At 37.2% G+C, this 19,018-nt stretch overlaps 1 protein-coding gene across 2 annotated transcripts in view; it reads right to left on the bottom strand.

Annotated features, from left to right (window-relative positions):
- LOC147166959 (contactin-4-like) overlaps window positions 1-19,018 on the bottom strand; it is a 141,329-nt gene that overhangs the window by 94,849 nt on the left and 27,462 nt on the right. For both annotated transcript variants that reach the window (XM_086087419.1, XM_086087420.1), the window contains exons 3-4: window positions 16,319-16,451; window positions 11,530-11,705 (exon numbers count right to left, since the gene is read on the bottom strand). In XM_086087419.1, coding sequence (XP_085943545.1) covers window positions 11,530-11,705; window positions 16,319-16,451 — 309 coding nt within the window. The remainder of the gene's footprint in view (window positions 1-11,529; window positions 11,706-16,318; window positions 16,452-19,018) is intronic.

The following is a 19,018-nucleotide window of genomic DNA, read 5'->3' as shown; positions in this document are numbered from 1 at the left end:
TGCTCTGTATTAATTCAGACAGACGTAGCTCCACTTATGCTGGTGCGTCCAGAAGTACAACTCTCTCGTTCCTTTTCACTTAATCAATTGCCTCCCACCAGCCCAAAAAAGTAAAGGAAGCATTGTTGTGCCATGGGATGTACAAAATACAACATACAACACGGCCTGACTACTGCCTTCAGATACACAGTAAATTAACAATTTGCATTTAAAATTTAAAGCAAAATCTGCATGTACTGGATACCTAAAATAGCATACATTAAAATGTACATATACTGTAGAAAGGACAGGATGAGTTTTTATTTGTTATTATTTTTTATTTTTCTACAAAATATGTTTGTAATCTGTTTACTTTCCAGTAAGAAATGTCTAACAATGATTAATGGCCTTGCAACAAGTAAAAGTTATGGCCCGTCTGAAGCCATTAGCATCAGTTACCACAAACCTTGTCTGACATTACAAATCATGTCCCAGATTATGATTCACAATTTAGACAATGACATAGATGCATTGCAAATGCCAGCATAACGCATTATACTTCAACCAGTCTCCCCAGCCCTGACGAACAGACATAGGCACAACACTTTAAACATCATTGTGATGGACAGCCAATAAAATATGTTAAAAAAAAACTAAAATTACGTGCTAATCACAAATACTAAAATGGACAATAAATGGATGGATGGATAGGGTACAAATGAGCCTATAACAAACATAATTAAGTAAGGATCAACAACAACAAAACACACACATATGTATAGACTATGGATGGGGCTGCTCGATTATGTAGAAAATAGTAATCACAATTATTTTGACAATATTTGAAATCACGATTCTTTTTTTGGTACAAAATGAGAAAATGTTTACACGTAAAAAATATTAAGACAAATACAATTATTTGAAACACTATCATGCAAATTAGTTTTGGGATTAAACAAACAATTTATTAAATTTGTTATTTTGAAAAAAAAAAAAATGAAATTGTATAAATTTAATCAATTTAAACAACTCAAAATTTGTATTAATAATCTATTTTTTTCTTTTTTACAATTATGCTGATTTTGTAATTGTGGAGTGTAATAATTTAAATTGTAATTGAATTTCAATTAATTGCACAGCCCTAACTATGGATATAGAAATTGCACACTCTAATGACAGCTTGACGGTGGAATTACACCTAAAATAGAAGAGAGTTTGAACAAAATTGTTTTTAAGAAGGGAGTTAGAATTTAGGAGAATAGAAAATGTCCATTCATTTTGTGCAATTTTACACAAAAATGCAATATTGGGCTATGCAGGTCTTGCCACGTACTGTGGTATCGGTCTGAGGGGAAAAAAAGCTGTATCAAACATGCCTATTATTAATTGTTCAAAAAAGTTTCCATGAAATAGTGAGGCAACAAACCCAGTACCCCATATAAAGGGGAGTTATATACATACATTCGGTGTCCAGACCGTTTGGTTCAGATATTTTATTTTAGTCTGCATGTGTGATGTTTCATCCGGTGTAAACTAAAACTAGATGTCAACCACAGAATGCATATGCGAATGAGAAGGGGGTCAGTTGTGCAAAACTTAAGAAGTTATGAAGGGAAATGTTTTGTTGGTTATGTGACAGGACATGGCTAGTCAATCTAAACTTGTGGATAATTTGCCTAAATAAAAAAAAATGTGGTCTCTTTTTCTGTGTGTTGTAATATGATATTTTCAATATTGCTCTATGTTTGTATTGACAATGGTTGGTAAAATAGAATGGTTTCTAACAAATGACATGGCTATATCTCACTAGCTATTGCTGCAATATATGCCAATCCTTTCCAATCAATCCGTATTACCTGTAGTGTGTTGACACAAGTGCCTATGTCTGACAATAAATTACATGACAAGCATTGACGAGGATGACAGGCCCTGTACTTATTATTCCTCAAGCAAGAAGAAGTCAATAAGTGCCTTCCGTATTTTCCAATTATCAGACAAGCATAAATGATGACATTAACAACAAGTGAATGATGGTCTGTTCAGATTAGATTCTGAGGTTTGGCCGTTTGTAGACAAGGCCACTAATATTTCTCCAGCCAGCCATATTTGGAACGCAGCACCGGTGAAGAGTCAATGCAGACACTATTGATTTTGTTGGTTGGTTTCCACAATGAGAGCATGACAGTTCCATCAATTGTTAGGCTCTGACCTTCGCAGCCTTCAGTTGTAGTCAGAGCTTTGGTGTACATGTATGGGGCCAGTGTCATCTGTCTTCTTTATTACTCTTGGTTTAGTTTAATTAACTCCACTGCATGACTGAAAGGAGAACATTCAAGCGGATAATATAAAGGGCAACTGCTAATACACGACCGTGTCATGCCATCCTTTATAGTAATTTAAGAGAACAAAAAGCTAAAGCACTCCTTCCTGGAGATGATACAAAGCTTAAAATAACTTTTTTTTCCTTTTAGAGGCAGTTTTGCGAGTTAATGATTTCATTTGAGGAGCAACTTTGAAATTTTGAGGAGCAATTCGTTGCCGGTTCATCCCAGGGACCTGAAGCAAGGATTTTATTAAATAATAAAAATACAACAATATAATGAGGGAGTTGAATGTAGGGCTGCAGCTATTTTAAATATTTTAGTATTCAAATACGATATCAAAAGTTCTATCGAATAACATAGCCATGAAATACACAACTGCATGTGGACACTGCACATTTTTGTAGAAAAATACTCTGTGAACACATCAATCAATCGATTAATCAGACTTTATTTACATAGCACCAGGGGTGAAATTGGGCGGAACGGTCTCGTACTACTTTCCGGTAAAAGATTCGGGATCGTAACGATCCAGAGCGGTGCGAAAATATGATGGCAACTGTCAAAACCCCATGTTTAAAAAGCCTGCCAGACTGCCATACAAGAATAAAACAATCTACTAACTTTAGAATTACATACACAACAAGTCACCAAAAGCGGGGGGAGCATTTAGGCGGCGCAATTGCATATAGACAATTTACCGTGGACGGGTGCGAAAGTGCGTGGGGCGGCGTGGAGGATGCGTTTGGAGAAGTGGGAGGACACAGTGTGGTGAAAATCCGCATATTCCCTAAAGTTGAGAAATGTGAACTTTCTTCGCATTTCGCCTTGCGGCCTGACTGGCTGAAATATGTGCCACATCGGCTTCGGGGTTGGACGACGTCACACATCCTGTCTGTTGTCACCTGGACAACATGGGCAGCCACTTACCCAGTAAAGAATTGTATCCCCTCCTGCGGGTACAACGCATGTCTTTCAATACATACATGAAAACATGCGTGGGCTTTGTTTTGAAACAAGAAACAAGTATTTATCACGGAGAAGCAAAATAAATGCAAGCACTCGCGCTGCAGTGGACTCTAGGTGCATTCAAGGACCACGCACGCAGTAGAAAATCTCAAATATAGCCTACATAGAAAAACCTCAGACAACTAAATGTTACTGTTTTTCTGTTGTGTTCCAGATGTTTGAAGTTTAAATATCTGTTTACAAGGAACCTTTTCAAAGAAACTTCCCTTCTCTGTGGTAAAAGTTATAATATCCTTTGGCAGAGAATGCAATTTTTGTACAGGGGTAAATACTTTTAGCACAACAGCGGTACGCTTCCCCTTATTTTGGTGTGAACGTAGCATAAAGTGCTTTAATTGTTCCAATGTGCTTGTGTAGTGTAATCCGTTTCCACCGATATCTATTCTGTATTTATTCCACGGAGTTCTGTCTACCGGCTCCCTTCTCTGTGTATCGGACAAGTCACGTCGATGTGCACACGTCGGTGTTTTTGTTATCTGTTATTTTGCACATCATTGAAAAAACAGAATTTTTAATCAAAATAAGTTTCTCGCGTATGCCTTGTTACAATCAGGTTACAGTATGTGTAATGCAGAATGATGCATGTGTAAGACCTGTTGTGTTTTATTGTGTGTTATTGGAATAGCTGTACCATACGCCGTTTTCTTTGCATTTCGGTGGTTTGAGGAGGTTTGACCCCCCCACCCAAAAAATAAATAAAAAATATGGCTGCGCGGCGACCTTTATGTCAGGGAGTTCTGGCAAGATATTCTAGCCAATTTCACCCCTGTATAGCACCTTTCATACCTTAAAATGCAAGTCAAGGTGATGGACAATTAAAACATCCAAAGTACAATAAAAAGAAAAGCCAACCCTCCCCACAGCATGCCCATTATCATAACACCCCGCCCCCTCCCCCGACACACACAACATAGCAGGGCACAGAGAAACCACGTGAGGAAAGACACCGAGGAGGAGCTAATCCACACTGAGGGAGATGACGGCCTACGACGACAGGGAGCGGTGTCAAGACCAGCCACCTCTCCCAGTGTGAGGCCCCCCCCCATGAGGAAACACTGGAGCTAAACACTAAAATACAACCAAATAAAAACTGTTAAAAGTTAGAAGAAAACAGAATAAAAGGCTAAAAGCAAAGCTAAAATACAATGTGATAAAAGGAACTGGGAACTAAAAAACGAAATAAAAGGGGTTAAAAAAAAGATCATTTAAATGCCAAACTAAAAAAGTGTGTCTTCTTGAGCCTCCTCTTAAAAATATCAACAGTCTCTGCGGACCTGATGCCCAGGCAGGCTATTCCATAAGTGAGGACCACAGTGGCTAAATGCAGCCTCACCGTGTATTTTGGTCCTCACCCTAGGAACAGTTAAAAGGGCACTGCCAGAGGACCTCAGGAGCTGCGAGGGTTGTTACTGCAAAATCAGGTCAGATAAATAAGATGGCCCAAGACCCTTAAGACATTTAAAACTAATAAAGCACCTTAAAATGAATCCTGAAACAGATAATGCAGCAATTTTAACATTAGATCTCCCAGAGAGCCGTCATTTTGACTGTTCTCAAAATTGGATTTGTTGTTACTCTGTTTACATAGATCAACGATGATCCTGGTCTTTTGACTTTTCCTCTCTCTGTATCTATATCATTACTGCACTGGCATTTTATTGTATTAAAAATCTAAAAATATTTAGGTCATTACCTTAGTCATTACTACTTTACCTCCGTGACAGTCAATTTGATGGCTCTATTCATTTCAATGTACATCTTTCGCGATGCTGGGACCCGCGGGGTTGCACCGCTGGGCTTCCGTAGCAACTACCATTCAACGCGGAGGGATTTGGCTTTGGATACAAGCTTGATCACCATGTTGAATAAAAAACAACAACAACTATTCTACAGAGGAGACTTTACACAGCTACAATCTGAGAAGCTGAAAGAGAGTCTGACGAATCACGTAGAGTGGTCGCTGGATCGCTCGGCAGTTTCAGACAGCAAGTCCGAATAACACTAGCCCACTCCTGGCTAAGAGGAGCCTGTACGGCTCCACTGGAAGTGGCGACACAGCTCAAGGTTGAGAAAAAGCTTATACTAGAGTAAAGAATATGCTCCTAGATGTGATGGAGTCATGACGTTTTTGGTGGTACAAGCCTGATAATCAAAATTAATACACCCGTTTCCCACAGAAAAGCAAGAGAGGAGCTTTATTAGCTACTCGAAACAGCAAGTAATAACCATATTAGTACGTGAGTGTGAGAGTGCAAGCCGTCAAAATGACTGCTCTGGGAGATGTAGTTGTTTTAGAATTCTAGTAGTGCTAGACTAAAACTGGTGTAATGTGCTCCCGCCCTCTGGTCACGGTCAGCATACGTGCAGCTGAATTCTGAAGTAGTTGTAAGCTTAAAATATTCCTTCTGGGAAGACCAGAGAGCAAGGCATTACAGTAATCTAAATGACAAGAAATTAAAGGATGCATTAGCATCTCCGTGTTGGTCTGCGAGAGAAACGGGCGAACTCTGGCAATATTCTTAAGATGGTAAAAAACAATCTTGGTTACAATCTAAATATGAGGAATAAAATCAAGATCAGAGTCAAAGATGGCGTCCAAGTTCTTCACACATTGCAGGGGTTTAAAATCTCGTATAGTTCTGGTAAAAGTTTCTCTCTCTGACCTTCAGGACCGATAACTAAAATCTCTGTTTTGTCGTGGTTGAGCTGTAGGAAATGATCTGCCATCCATAACTTAATATCTAAAATACAATTTAAAAGGGTATCATTAGGCACCGTGTCATCAGGAAAGATGGCAATGTACAGCTTTGTATCGTCAGCGTAACTGTGGAAGTTGACACAGTGTCTCCTGATGACATCCTCATGGGCAAGCATGGAAAGATTAAAAAGTAATTGGCCTCACATTGAGCCTTGGGGAACCCCACATTTAATACCTTGGGTTCCTGAGGAACTTGTATCCATATACTTACAAAGAAATCTGTGAGATATGAACAAAACCAGTTAAAAGCAGGACCAGAGATGCTCACCGGGTTTCTAAGTCTGTTTGATAAAATGTGGTGATCTACCGTATCAAAGGCAGCACTTAAATCCAGTAGCACGAAGACTGGAAGTTTTTTCAAGTCTATATTCCACCGGATATCATTTTAAATCTTTATAAGGGCAGTCTCGGTACTATGGTTCATCCTAAAACCAGATAAACACTATTATTTATATATAAAAAAAGAATTCAATTGAAAAAAAAAAACAGTAAGTGGGATACAGGACGGTATTTTACTTATACTGGGGTCTAAATTGTAGAAGGGGATTCACCACCACCATTTTAAAGGCGGCGGGAAAGACACCTGTCTGAAGAGAGAAATTTACTGTATTTAAAATCTATACCTAAAAAAATCCACAAAATACCTTTCTAAGTGATGTGACAAATGGATCTAAAAGGCAGGTTGTTGGGTTGAGCTGGGAGAAAACTCCACCAAGTGTCCTTCCATCAACCAGGGCAAAACTTTCCAGTGTTTCCTCAGGTAGGTGACTGTACAGATTTATTATTTATTTAACACTTATATTCTGATGAACTAAAAAACTGGAACTAATGCCATGGATTTTACTTCTGAAGTGGTCTGCAAAGCCTTCACAGAAAGCATTTGTTGGAATCGGTGTTGGCATTTTAAAATCAGGGTTGGTTAAAAGATCAAAGTTTGCCATTTCTGTCTCTTAGACATTGTGACATTTTGCTTAGAAATTAGCTTTCCTTCTAATTTGACTTTGGTTTGACAGAAGACATACTTACTTCTCTAATAAACCCTGAGGTCATGTCAGGTAAAACAATGGAGGCAATCATTTACAGCTATAAATATACACATTCTATTCAAGTGGTCCATCTCATCGCTTGCAGCCACTTAGGAAGGTGAGCACATTCTTTGCTGATTTGGTTGCCTTTTGTCATTTATGTTTTGATCTATTCAAATTCTCATAATTTAAGATATGGAGCTATTTTTAATATTTTTTGTTGTCATCCAGTCCTAGATAATCATTATTGTGAGAACAAATGTTGTACAATGAAGTCAGATTATGTGTTGTAATTTAGGAAGAACGTTTCATTGTCATATTGTTTACTAGTAACTTTAATGACAGATAAATTAAAGTGGTAATTTTGAAACATGGCAGAGTTTCTTACCCTAACTATTTATTGTCTATCCACAATAGTGAGACTGCACATTTGTTCAGGAATGCTACTGTATAGGATAAAACCAACACTATTATCTGCTGCTCACGAAAAAAATAATTTAAAAAATCACGTTGTTTTTCATGGATAATGGACATTTTTAGGGATGGGTAAGGACCGATACCAGGTATTGTAACGGGCCTATACCAAGTTATATTTCAACGGATCAGTATTCGCAACGGGGATCGATACTGACATCGGCTGCCACGTCCTTATAACTTTATTAATTAACATATATTGCGCCATGCGATGCATTTTATCAACCAAAATAGGCCAAAATCATCATGCAATATTTCAAAAGTGAAAAACGTTAGCTTGGACGCGTCTTGTTCTATTTAAATATATAGGGTCATTTAAAATAATTCACCCAAATCATCATGCAATATTTCAAAAACCAAAAACTCAAAAAGAAATCTCTAGCTTGTACATGTGTTGTACATACCTTCAAGTTTTTATTCCATGTTTACAAGTGCTCAATGTAGCCACCACCGGCAGCACAGATAACATCGAGCCGATAAGCGAGGATTAAGGGAATGGGAGGGAATGGGAGGAATTCTCATATCGGCTTGATGTTGTCCGTTCTGACGGTGGTGGCCACATTGAGCACTTTTAAAACATGGGGGAAAAAACTTGAAGGTACGTACAACACGTGTCCAAGCTAGAGATTTGTATTGTTTTTAGTTTTTTAAATATCGCATGATGATTTTGGCATATTCTTTTTTAATCACCCTGTAGATTTGAATAGATATGACATTTAGGGAAAATCTTGCCGCATTACATGTTTGTGGATGTCGCTAAAACCAAATAATCAAAAATGCCTTTTCTGTATTGATAGCACATGCTTTGGCGTTGACAAGAAAGTAAGCTTCATGAAAATCTGAGAAATGAGCATGTTGTTTCTTCTTTTCTTATTTTTTTAATTCTTATAAAACACCTGCAAGGGAACGTTTTCCTCTCACCAGATGGTTGTACTACAACATATTTTGATTGTAACTTTTTCTGGCCACTGGATTATTTGCTTAATTTTATTATTATTTTTTATTTTTATTTAATTAAATTATTTATTATTATTATTAATTATTTATCCAATACAAAATATGCCTTATGAGCTAATTAGGGCGGCACCGTGAATGACTGGTTAGCAAATTCGCATACCAATGCAGAGGTTGTGAGATCGAATCCTAACTCCGGCCTTCCTGGGTGGAGTTTACATGTTCTCCCCATGTCTGTGTGGGTTTTCTACGGGTACTCCGGTTCCCTCTCATATTCCAAAAAGCATGTATGGTAGGTTAATTCAACACTCTGAATTGTGCCTAGGTGTGAGTGTGAGCGATTATTCATTTGTGTGTTCCCTGTGATTGGCTGCCTACTGCCTGAAGACAGCTTGGATAGACCTCAGCACGCCGGCGACCATTGTGAGGATAAAGTTCATTCATTTCATGCAACTTTGAGGAAATCTTTTTTTGGGGGATACAGAATACAGGTCATTCTTTAAAATTATCTGTCATTGTTTTTTTTGTTTTTTTTATGTATCAAACGTACCAATTGTATTAGCACTTGGAATTGGCATCGGTGAGTACTGAAGAGTTGAATACTCAAAATATCGGTCTGAAAATAGTTGTATTGAACAACCCTAAATATTTTATTTTCGACAAAAACAAAAAAAGAATAATTTCTACAATGACAAAGCCTGTTTTCTCTTTTGGTGAAGTCAGAGAAAATGTGCTTATTTTTTATAGTGTGGTTTTGGACAGTAATATTAAACTCATCATGAAATCCAGACAAGTTAGTTTGAGCATGACTTCAGGAAAGCAAAGTGCTTTTTGAAGAAGATGCTCTGTCTTCTAAAATAGTCATTTAGTTCAGAGTGTGAGCCATTCCCTTTAATTAGACATCAGAGCAGTTTTAATCTTGTTGCTGGTGACTAATTGTTCTAAAAGGCGGTAATGGTGCTAAATCGCAGGGTATTTTCACAGCACAATACAGGAAATTATTGAACTTAAACCAGTGTGCTTTAGGAACAGTAAGATATTCAAATGTGTGCTTAACTACAAACTTCCCCATAGTGAAGAAATGCTCTTCCCAGACTGTGAAATTGCTGTACAAACATCTCCTAATTGTGTAAAAGAATAAACACACTGTTCTGCAAAACTTATTTTTCAGCAGAAAACAATGTTAGTCCACATGCAGCACAATGCCTCCAAGGTTATTCTTTGAAATTGGCCACTTTCCAAATTGTTTGCCCTCTTCTTCTCTGTGTCACAAACTTTTGATGGATGATGCTACTCACAAGGGTTGTGGCTGTCCACCTCCCGAGGCTAGGATAACTGATGGGCGCTCCCACTCAATACTTGCTGCCCTTGATTAGTATGTCAATTGATTCTAGTCACTGATTATGTAAAATGGTACACCAATACCTCATACAAATGGAAAGTTATATAAATCGCTGGCGTCGGGCCAAATCCACGTATCTCCAAAACCCACAAAAGAGCATGCTGTTGTTCAAGAGCGCAAGACATTGTCAACACCAAGATTATCATGACACTGTCCTTAGTTTTCATCTTTGGTAATTAATTTCATACGTGAGCCTTTGGGGTTGTTTTTAAAAAGTGATTTATTTCGATATTAACCGGAATAAGGACGTTTGAAAGTGTGTCAAACAAAAATGATGTCATCTAGCAGCAGCCAATAGAAAAGCACCTTCAGACGATGTCGATCCTAGCTGACAATTTTGCATGTTTGACTTTTGGCTCCAATGGCTCGCCTTGCCTGCTTTTCCATTTAATTCAACTGAAATGAAAAGCTGCGTAAGAAGTGTGTTACTTTTTTTCATTTTACCATGGTATTTTTTCAATCTTGCACATAAGTAATACAAATTTAAAAAAAGAAAAGAAAACTAAAACGTAACTAAAACTAAGCATTTTTTAACTAACTAAAACTAGGGCTGGGCAATAAATCTAATTAATCATAATTAATTAATTATTTTCAAAATCGAATTGTTGAAAAATTGCTAAATCAAGAAATCTAATTTTGTCTTCTGGATTATTATAAAATGTTGTTCTTATGTTCTGTTAAATCCAGATATTATTGTGAGTTGTAATTTTCCTAAGTATGAATGTTAAGTTTATGTTAAAACTGATTTAGAATTAGTATACATTATTGTTGTCTGAACATTTTCCCACAGGATTTATTTTTGAATAAATGACACCTTTAAATAAACGTTTGTTGTGTTTATTAGATTAAAATCGATTAAAATCGTTATCGTCCTGAATGAAAATCAACATTCGATTTTTCGGCTATTTTTGCCCAGGCCTAACTAAAGCTAACTACATTTAAAAAACAAAACTCAAAAAACGAAATAAAAACCAACTGTAATGAAATTTCCAAAACTATGATAACCCTAGTCCACACTGGTGAATAATTTTCAAAAACAAGGTAGACAATAGATAAATAGCATAGATTTGTGGAAAAAAAGTGATTTATTTTTTTCTCAATTGTGACATAGGAGGTTTCGGCCCAATGCCAGTGATTCTAATGGAAATCACCAAAAAGTTTGGTTGCAAGTAAAGGTTTAAAGCTATGGTTCAGAACATCATAAAAACATGAACAAAAAACATGAACAAAAAACATGAACAAAAAACATGTCTTAGATTTTAAATTAAAGAACTTACAGTTCCAGACACAAACACAAATTTCAACCGCCGCTCTTATGTTTAGCATCAACTTGCTGTTTGTGTGTTTTGCCAGTGTGGTAACTGTGAATAGTTTTTTTTTTTTTAAGTGCCCCGTCATAGACTGGCAACCAAATCATGGTATACTCCACCTCACGCATATAAAGTCAGCTGGTAAAGGCTTCAGCTCATGCATAAACAACCCTTTGAGTGCATGATTATTACAGATTTGTTTTGAGCTGTTGATTGATGAAGTTCCAGTACATTATGTTGGCTGTAATTCTTGTTCATTGTAACAATTGAGACTCACATGCAAATGTTAGACTGGCCTCTCGGCTGACGATGGTTCCAAAAGCGTTGGAGGCGAGGCACTGATATGTTCCAGCATCGTTTTCTTTGTTCAGATGACTGATTCTGAGGTTGCCTCCAGTTAAACTGTAGTGAGATCCAGATTTGGGACGGATTTCTGTGCCATTAAGTTTCCATCTAAAAACAGAATGTAAAAAATGTGTTACATCAACATCATCACGTAAATTCGTCAAATACAGTTTTTGTGTGTACGTGGGAACCACAACAATTTGTCCCCTTCATGCGTTAATCCCAGCAGTCATGAACTACTGTAGTGCCAAGGACCTCATAACCATAATTGCGGAGCATCCATCTTTCGAGACAGCAGTCAAACAGCATAAATTTGAGTTGTAAATCATTATTGTTCCACAATTAAAACACATGCCTACTTGCATTCTACACTGGGAAAGATGGCAATGTTTCTCGTTTGTAAGGATTATCAGAGTATAGTTAACTATAAATTGGAGCAGATGTCCAACGGCTCAGCATTGACCTGATACTGCATATTTGGAAATATTCCGTTTGGATTGATTTAAATATTTTTCTTTTCACTGTACTGCAGGGAATATTGCATGTAGATGTGTGAAAAAAAATATCTCAAAATCGTCAGGCTTTACACAATCAGGATTTTGGAATTGATCAGAAAGTTAAATAAATAAATAAAAATCACCCATCCAATCAGAAGATGGAGCAATATCTATTTAAAGGGGAAGTCAACCCCAAATGTTTTTATTAATATGTTCTATGCAGCCCCACTAGTCTAAGGCTACGTTCACACTGCAGGTCCGAGTTTTTGGTGAAATCTGATTTTTTTTTAGCAGGCCTTCACATTACCTATTATGTGCGACCTCAGTCTGTCTGTTGTGTGGACGTAATGCGTCCCCAAAGTGACCCGCATGCGCAGAAGAAGATACGACGTCACTCACAACGCTGTGTTTGCCGAAGTAAATACGTATGGTGCAGCATGTCAGAGCCACGGACTTTTATAAGTCTTTCATCGGGGCTCATATTTTTATCATCTCATATCTACAGAGGAGTGACGTAGGAGGAGGTAGAAATAATATTTTGCGAAAATGAGGCAAGCCTGTTCGAGCGCCTCAGATCACAGAGACCTCTCCTTTTTTTCCCCTCCCTAACAATGACGTCACGTCATTGCGGCACGTTATAAATTAGCCGTCTGCGTGGCTAAATGACCAATATCACCACCACAAATGTTATCTTTAGACTGCATGTTTTAAGTGGGATTAAATTGAAGTCAAACATAAAGTCACAACTGTTACTCGAAACAACTTTGCCGATTCACGTACGTCTCCTTAGCCATGCGGACCTCGCGGATGCGTCAAGCATAAATCCCGACGCGGTGCGCATATTGGATTTTTTGGCCAGTCAGACTGCGGTCGCATTGCAAACATTCGGATACGTTCACACTGATCTGATTTTTTGCCCAAATGCGACCTGTAGCTGACTTGTTTTATGTCAGTCTGAACAGTTCAATTCCGATTTTTTCATATGCGACCTGGGTCACTTTCATATGTGGTCCTAGATCGGATACGTATCCGGATTTTTGCCTGACATGCTCGACCATACGTATTTACTGCGGCAAACACGGCGTTGTGAGTGACGTTGTATCTTCTTCTGCGCATGCGGGTCACTTTGGGGACGCATTATATCTACACAGCAGACCAGAATGAGGTCGCAATTAATAGGTAATGTGAATGCTTACTCAAAAAAATCGAATTTCACCCAAAAAATCGGAATTGAGCATTAAGACCTGCAGTGGGAACGTTGCCTAAATATGGTATTATGGTTAATATTGTCTTAGTGGAATATGAGTTAAGCAACAAAATCACACCGTTTTTATCCATTTCAGGGGGGTGGGGGGCATTTTGCCACTTGCTGTCAACCAAAGATGACATCAATGTTGCTCAGGTCTCAGGTAACAACCAATTACAGCTCAGCTTCAGAAAACAGGTGAGCTCTGATTGGTTATTGCCTGAGCCCTGACCAGCTGTGATGTCATCTTCAGTCGACAGAAAGTGCCAAAATGGCCGCCCCTGAGATGGATACAAATTTGAGCTGTTAAACGATTAAATTTTTTAGTCAGATTAATCACATTTTAGAATTTGTATTAATCACGATTAATCGCTTAATAAAAAAAGCCTTTTTTATTTACATTTTTTCCTCGCCAAATTTGAAGAGCACCGGTTATGTGTTAACTCTTTTGACATTTAATGTTATGAGGATGTCATCATTTTGATCCACTGCACACGCTCATCCTCCTCTTTTTCTAATCAGTTAATTACTTGCATAATTTAAAATGGAAAAAAATGACCTTGATATTTTGACATGAACAAATATTCTAAATGTGATACGCAAACATTCATTAATGCTTTACTTTAATGCATGAATTTATGTTTATTGCTCAAACACAACCTGTGCTACCTTAAACGTAGCCATCCGCAGTCACGCTAAAGGATAATCTATGGTCAAAATTAATAGTGTGATTGATCTGCGTTATTTCATGATTAATGCAATCATTTTTTGTGATTAAATAATCAATGAACGCTTTAACTTTGACAGCACTAATAAAAATGTCTGGATTTTGCTTGATATCTCATATTTTATAAATGTAAAACTTGTTTAGAAAAATGAGGTCACATATAACATATTATTGTCAAGAAATGTTTAAGGTTTACTTCCACTTTAAACAATTTGTGTATTTACTGTACAGTCAACCTCCGCAGGGGGTTGACTGTACAGTAAAGCCCACAGTAAAGCCCAGCCCACAAACAGCCAAAATTTGCATATAATTGTTGTCCATTGAAATACATTGGGAAAAATGGGGCGAACCTTACCCCGCCCAAATCTTCAGCCCAAATTTATTTACAAATATTTGCAGGCGTGCTGATGAAGGCAACTTTTGAATCAACTGGCCATGTTATAATAAAGGCCTTTTATCTACAACGACTTTGAGTGCCTTTGTTTCCTGTTTTTTTTTTTTTAAGTGCTTCGGTGATAACGCCACTGAAGAGCACCAAAGACACATCCTAGTAGCGCTCCTGCATGCTCTGATAAGTGTGTATTTTTGTGTCCACACTATTTTCTGATTATTTATACGCCTATTTTACATAGGTTCCTTATGTACTTTTTTTTTTTTTTAATAAATAAGATGCCAGATCAATTCAACGCATTGAAGGATACATTTATTTGGGTTCTGGAACCTCATCATAATATCTTATGAATATGTCAAGCAGTGTTTACTACATTATTTAATAACTCTATTTACAGTGATTTATGCAGGCAAGCAGTCAACAACAGCAGCTCCACTTTAAGGCACATGCTTTATGCGATCATGTAACAGACCGTGTACACAGTGGCATAAATACAACACCATCTGGCTTATGAGGCTTTAAATGTTGGGCAGGCTGTTCACTTTGTTAAGCCTGATGCCTTAATTTGTATCAATCACAAAAAAATAAATATGACTAATAATAATTTTTCTGATGCTGTTTGGAAATGTAATACAAAAGACACATACCATTGTCAGAATCTTTAAAAGATAAGGGTCAAACAATAAAGTTTTATTTTAGTATTTATTCATTATTCAAATATTTTAATGACACATCGATGTTTTAAAAATAACTCATATCACTATGTGAGATATGGCTGCATCTTTTAGTCATGGATACAGTTTTTTCATAATAATTCATTAAATTGAGTTAAAATTAAAAAGATGTGCTGTGCTGTAAAAAAAATAAAATTCTGCTACTAGATGGCATAATTGCATTTGTAAGACATTGGTGACAGCTCAGTGCATATTTATTTTTATATTAATAGCTGAAGTAAGTATGAAGTAACTTGTGAAATTCTGCACATTTTTAAAATTGTAAAATACAAATTGACTCCGGTCTCCACAATGCATTATTGTTAAATTTATTACTGCTAAATTTTTACGTGGACATGTCTTCTGTGTTAAGACTGGAATTCCCCCAGTACAGGCTTTCTAAGTCAAGGGCAGTCATTAATCGTGCTTTAAAAATATTAGTGGCATTAAAAAAAACTTTTAATTAACTAAAAATGAATGCATATATATATATATATATATATATATATATATATATATATATATATATATATATATATATATATATATATATATATATTCTGCATACACTACACCATCAAAATTTGGAATTGCAACATGCCACATGTCTGCCTCGGGGAAATCAGTTATGATTATTATATACAGTATATGCTTTGCACTTACTGCGGACAACTGTTATGGCACCAAGACCTAAAAACAAGCAGCAATTAAAGATTGCTACAGAGAAGCATTAAGCCCATCCTGGGAAGAAACTCTGAATTTTGAGATAGCCCTGAGCTTCAACCTCCTGTGCAACCTCCTGAATTAAAGATGACCGTCTGAAGTTACATTTCAAACAGAATGTGATGGTTTATTGAGGAAATAGCATTGAAAAATAGACTGTCGTCCAAATATTTCTGTCATATGATGGCTAGTTGCATGGGGGTCGTGCAGCACAAGGCTTCAGCGTATGCAAGCATTAGCATCATCATGTATTAGCTTCCAATAAGCCCCCTTCAGACTTGACAAATTAAACGTTTCTTTAAAACCAATTAAAGCCGTGTGATGCTTATTAAAAAGAGTTAACACAGCAGTCAAGGTGGGGGGCGAGGGGGCGGATCATTGACCCAAATAATTCCATGGGACATCCACTGCCACTGCTACTCACTGATAAACTGGAGGCGGGCTTGCTTGAGCTTCACAGCTGAATACCACCTCTCTGTTCTTCTCCATAGATTCCACAGGGTACACAATGCTACCGGGCTGTTTGGTGAAGACCGGGCTCTGCAGGACAGTGCTGACTGGATGACAAAAATATCCACCAAAAAGCAAACAGTCATGTTATTATACATATAGTGAGAATGACATAACTGTTCAAAATTATATCTAATGCGTATATACTGAATATCTTTTACATCTCAAGTTTCTCTAAGGGTGACCAAAACTTTGTTCCAGTTGCCTGAACAGATGTCGCAGGAAACTTTCTTCTTATCACGCAAGTGGGTCTTTCACCGTGTACTCGCCTACTTAATTCTTGTGGTAGAAAGTAGGTCACAGATCCTTCTCCCCCCCCCCAAAAAAAAACACACACACACACACACACACACAGGTACCTCGACCAGGCTTCCCAGTGGGCCACTCACACTTGCGACAGGCTGATTCTTTTTTTCCCTCACTGTAAAAACATTGCACATTTGCATATTCCTCAGAGGGGGAACAAAGTCAGCTCAACCCAACAGGTTAACCCCATAGGGGATATATTGCTACTTATCTTGTTTTTTTCCCCTCTCTCAAACATGGTGAAACGTGTGCAACGGAAGAAGAAAATAAAGCCTTTGAGGTATTTATCTTTTGCTTTACTAGCTTTGGGACATTCTTGCATTTAATTGCATTTTAATGCATTCCAGTCAACTTCTGTATTCACGTTGATGCACTATACCGTACATTTACTATGAGAGGCGCTTCATTTCATATTTGAGGCACATCCTGAACGAACACATTCTCTGAAACAGAATCAGAATACATGTATTATTATTATTATTATTATTATTATTATTATTATTATTATTATTATTATTATTATTATTATTATTATTATTATTATTATTATTATTATTATTATTATTGCCATTGTAGGGAAAGGTGCATTCCCAACATTGTTTTTCAATCCAACGGTGCAACATGAAATGTAAATAGAAAACAAGTGTAAAACAACAACAATGTGTAGACAATGTGGAACAGGCACACAGTAGGTACAGTAGGTAGTTCAAAGTGATAGCAGCTTATTTAGTGTGCATCACTCTGATAGCCAAGGAATTGAAGTTGTGCATGTACAGTAGCTAGAGGTTCCGGTCCGAATGGACCGCAGCCTCCTGCCTGACGGAGGAGGGTCGAATAGACTTTGTCCTGAGTGAGCAGGGTCAGCAAACCTGCATACAAACTGTCTATAAATGGCAAACATTTAAATGTTTTTCTCTCACTGGCAGCAACAAATAAAATAAAAACAACGGGTAATCTGGGTCAGGCTGGATATGGAGTTAAAAATGCAGTCTCGTCGGGGGTGGGGTGGGGTCTTGCAGGCAATTTTTTTGTTTTTTTGGTTCAGTGCTCTATTTTGTGCAAGCCCCTCATTTTGACATGATTCTGGAAGATCCTGGCTATGGATTTATGCACAGCCAAAATTAAGGTGTTAAAATACCAGGGGTAAATTTTGGGGGAGTTGATTTCTACTGGTAAAGTGTAATCTTAACAATTAGTTAAAGGTCAATCTATTTATCAAATCAATTACAAATAAATGAATGAGTGCATTTTAGTGGTAAGCGTGAGAGCTCATCCTGAATTATGTCCCTAACCACCCCACATACCCCACTATTTATTTTCGCCCATGTCTGTAGCAAGTTACTTTTTCCTTGATCGTTACCCATGTGATCAAGTCGAATATACTTTAGGTGCTAATTTAAGCTAATTTACATATATGAATATTCATGAGGAGTCCAACTGTCTCATGAAAAGCAATTTCGACCAAAAATACTTTAAGAAAAGGAAAGTGTTTCCAACACAAATTATCTTGCAAACCCGATTAAAGGACATCAAAGATTAGCATTATTATTATTTTTTTTTTATGTGGCATGAGACCTTTGTTTGTCAGTTGGGAAAAATGAATGACTCTACTGCTGCTGCATGTTGTCAATTTGTTGTGTAGTGTACACACTGCATTGCCAAGTTTTGGGTTGGTTGCAGAGACATACTATAATTATATGAGGAATCACGCTCAAACGGAAATAAATCTTATTTTTTTTGTTTCATCATCCTCTAATTACATGACTTTTGATCATCATCATGTTATGTTGCCTCTCACACAAATTCCCCAGACAAGTGACAAACAGGTATACAAGTCTGAGCACATATGATGCAACACCTCTGATGCAACACACCTGGCACATAACAACCAGGACGAGACTTCAGCACAGGTGTGCTGCCAGTATATAATGAAACAATAGCCCTCTCTCTCCTTTATAAGTAGTCCAAATACGACATTGTACTTCTGATGCATGCAGCAACATGTGAATCATCAGAGTAACAGATTTGACATTTACACATGTTGAATGCCATTTACACTCTCAAATCACTAAATCATAAATCAAATAGTTATCTATTCATCAGGGATACACACTTGACATGGTTCTTGATAATTACCAATTTGTTATGGCTGTTTTTTTTTTCCTGGATTCTGGTATTTTCAGTTTGGGTCATATTCAGGTCTCATTAGCAATAGTCCTCTAGTTTATTTGGGTCCACTCATTTCCCATCCAACATGGAATTAACTGATTATTGGCTTTGCAAGTGACTCCAGGATCTCCAAGATTAG

Source organism: Leptonotus elevatus, chromosome 10 (genome assembly GCF_054856555.1).
Source record: "Leptonotus elevatus isolate MCC_2025b chromosome 10, RoL_Lele_1.0, whole genome shotgun sequence".
NCBI lineage: Eukaryota > Metazoa > Chordata > Actinopteri > Syngnathiformes > Syngnathidae > Leptonotus > Leptonotus elevatus.
This window is presented reverse-complemented; position numbering and strand designations above follow the sequence as displayed.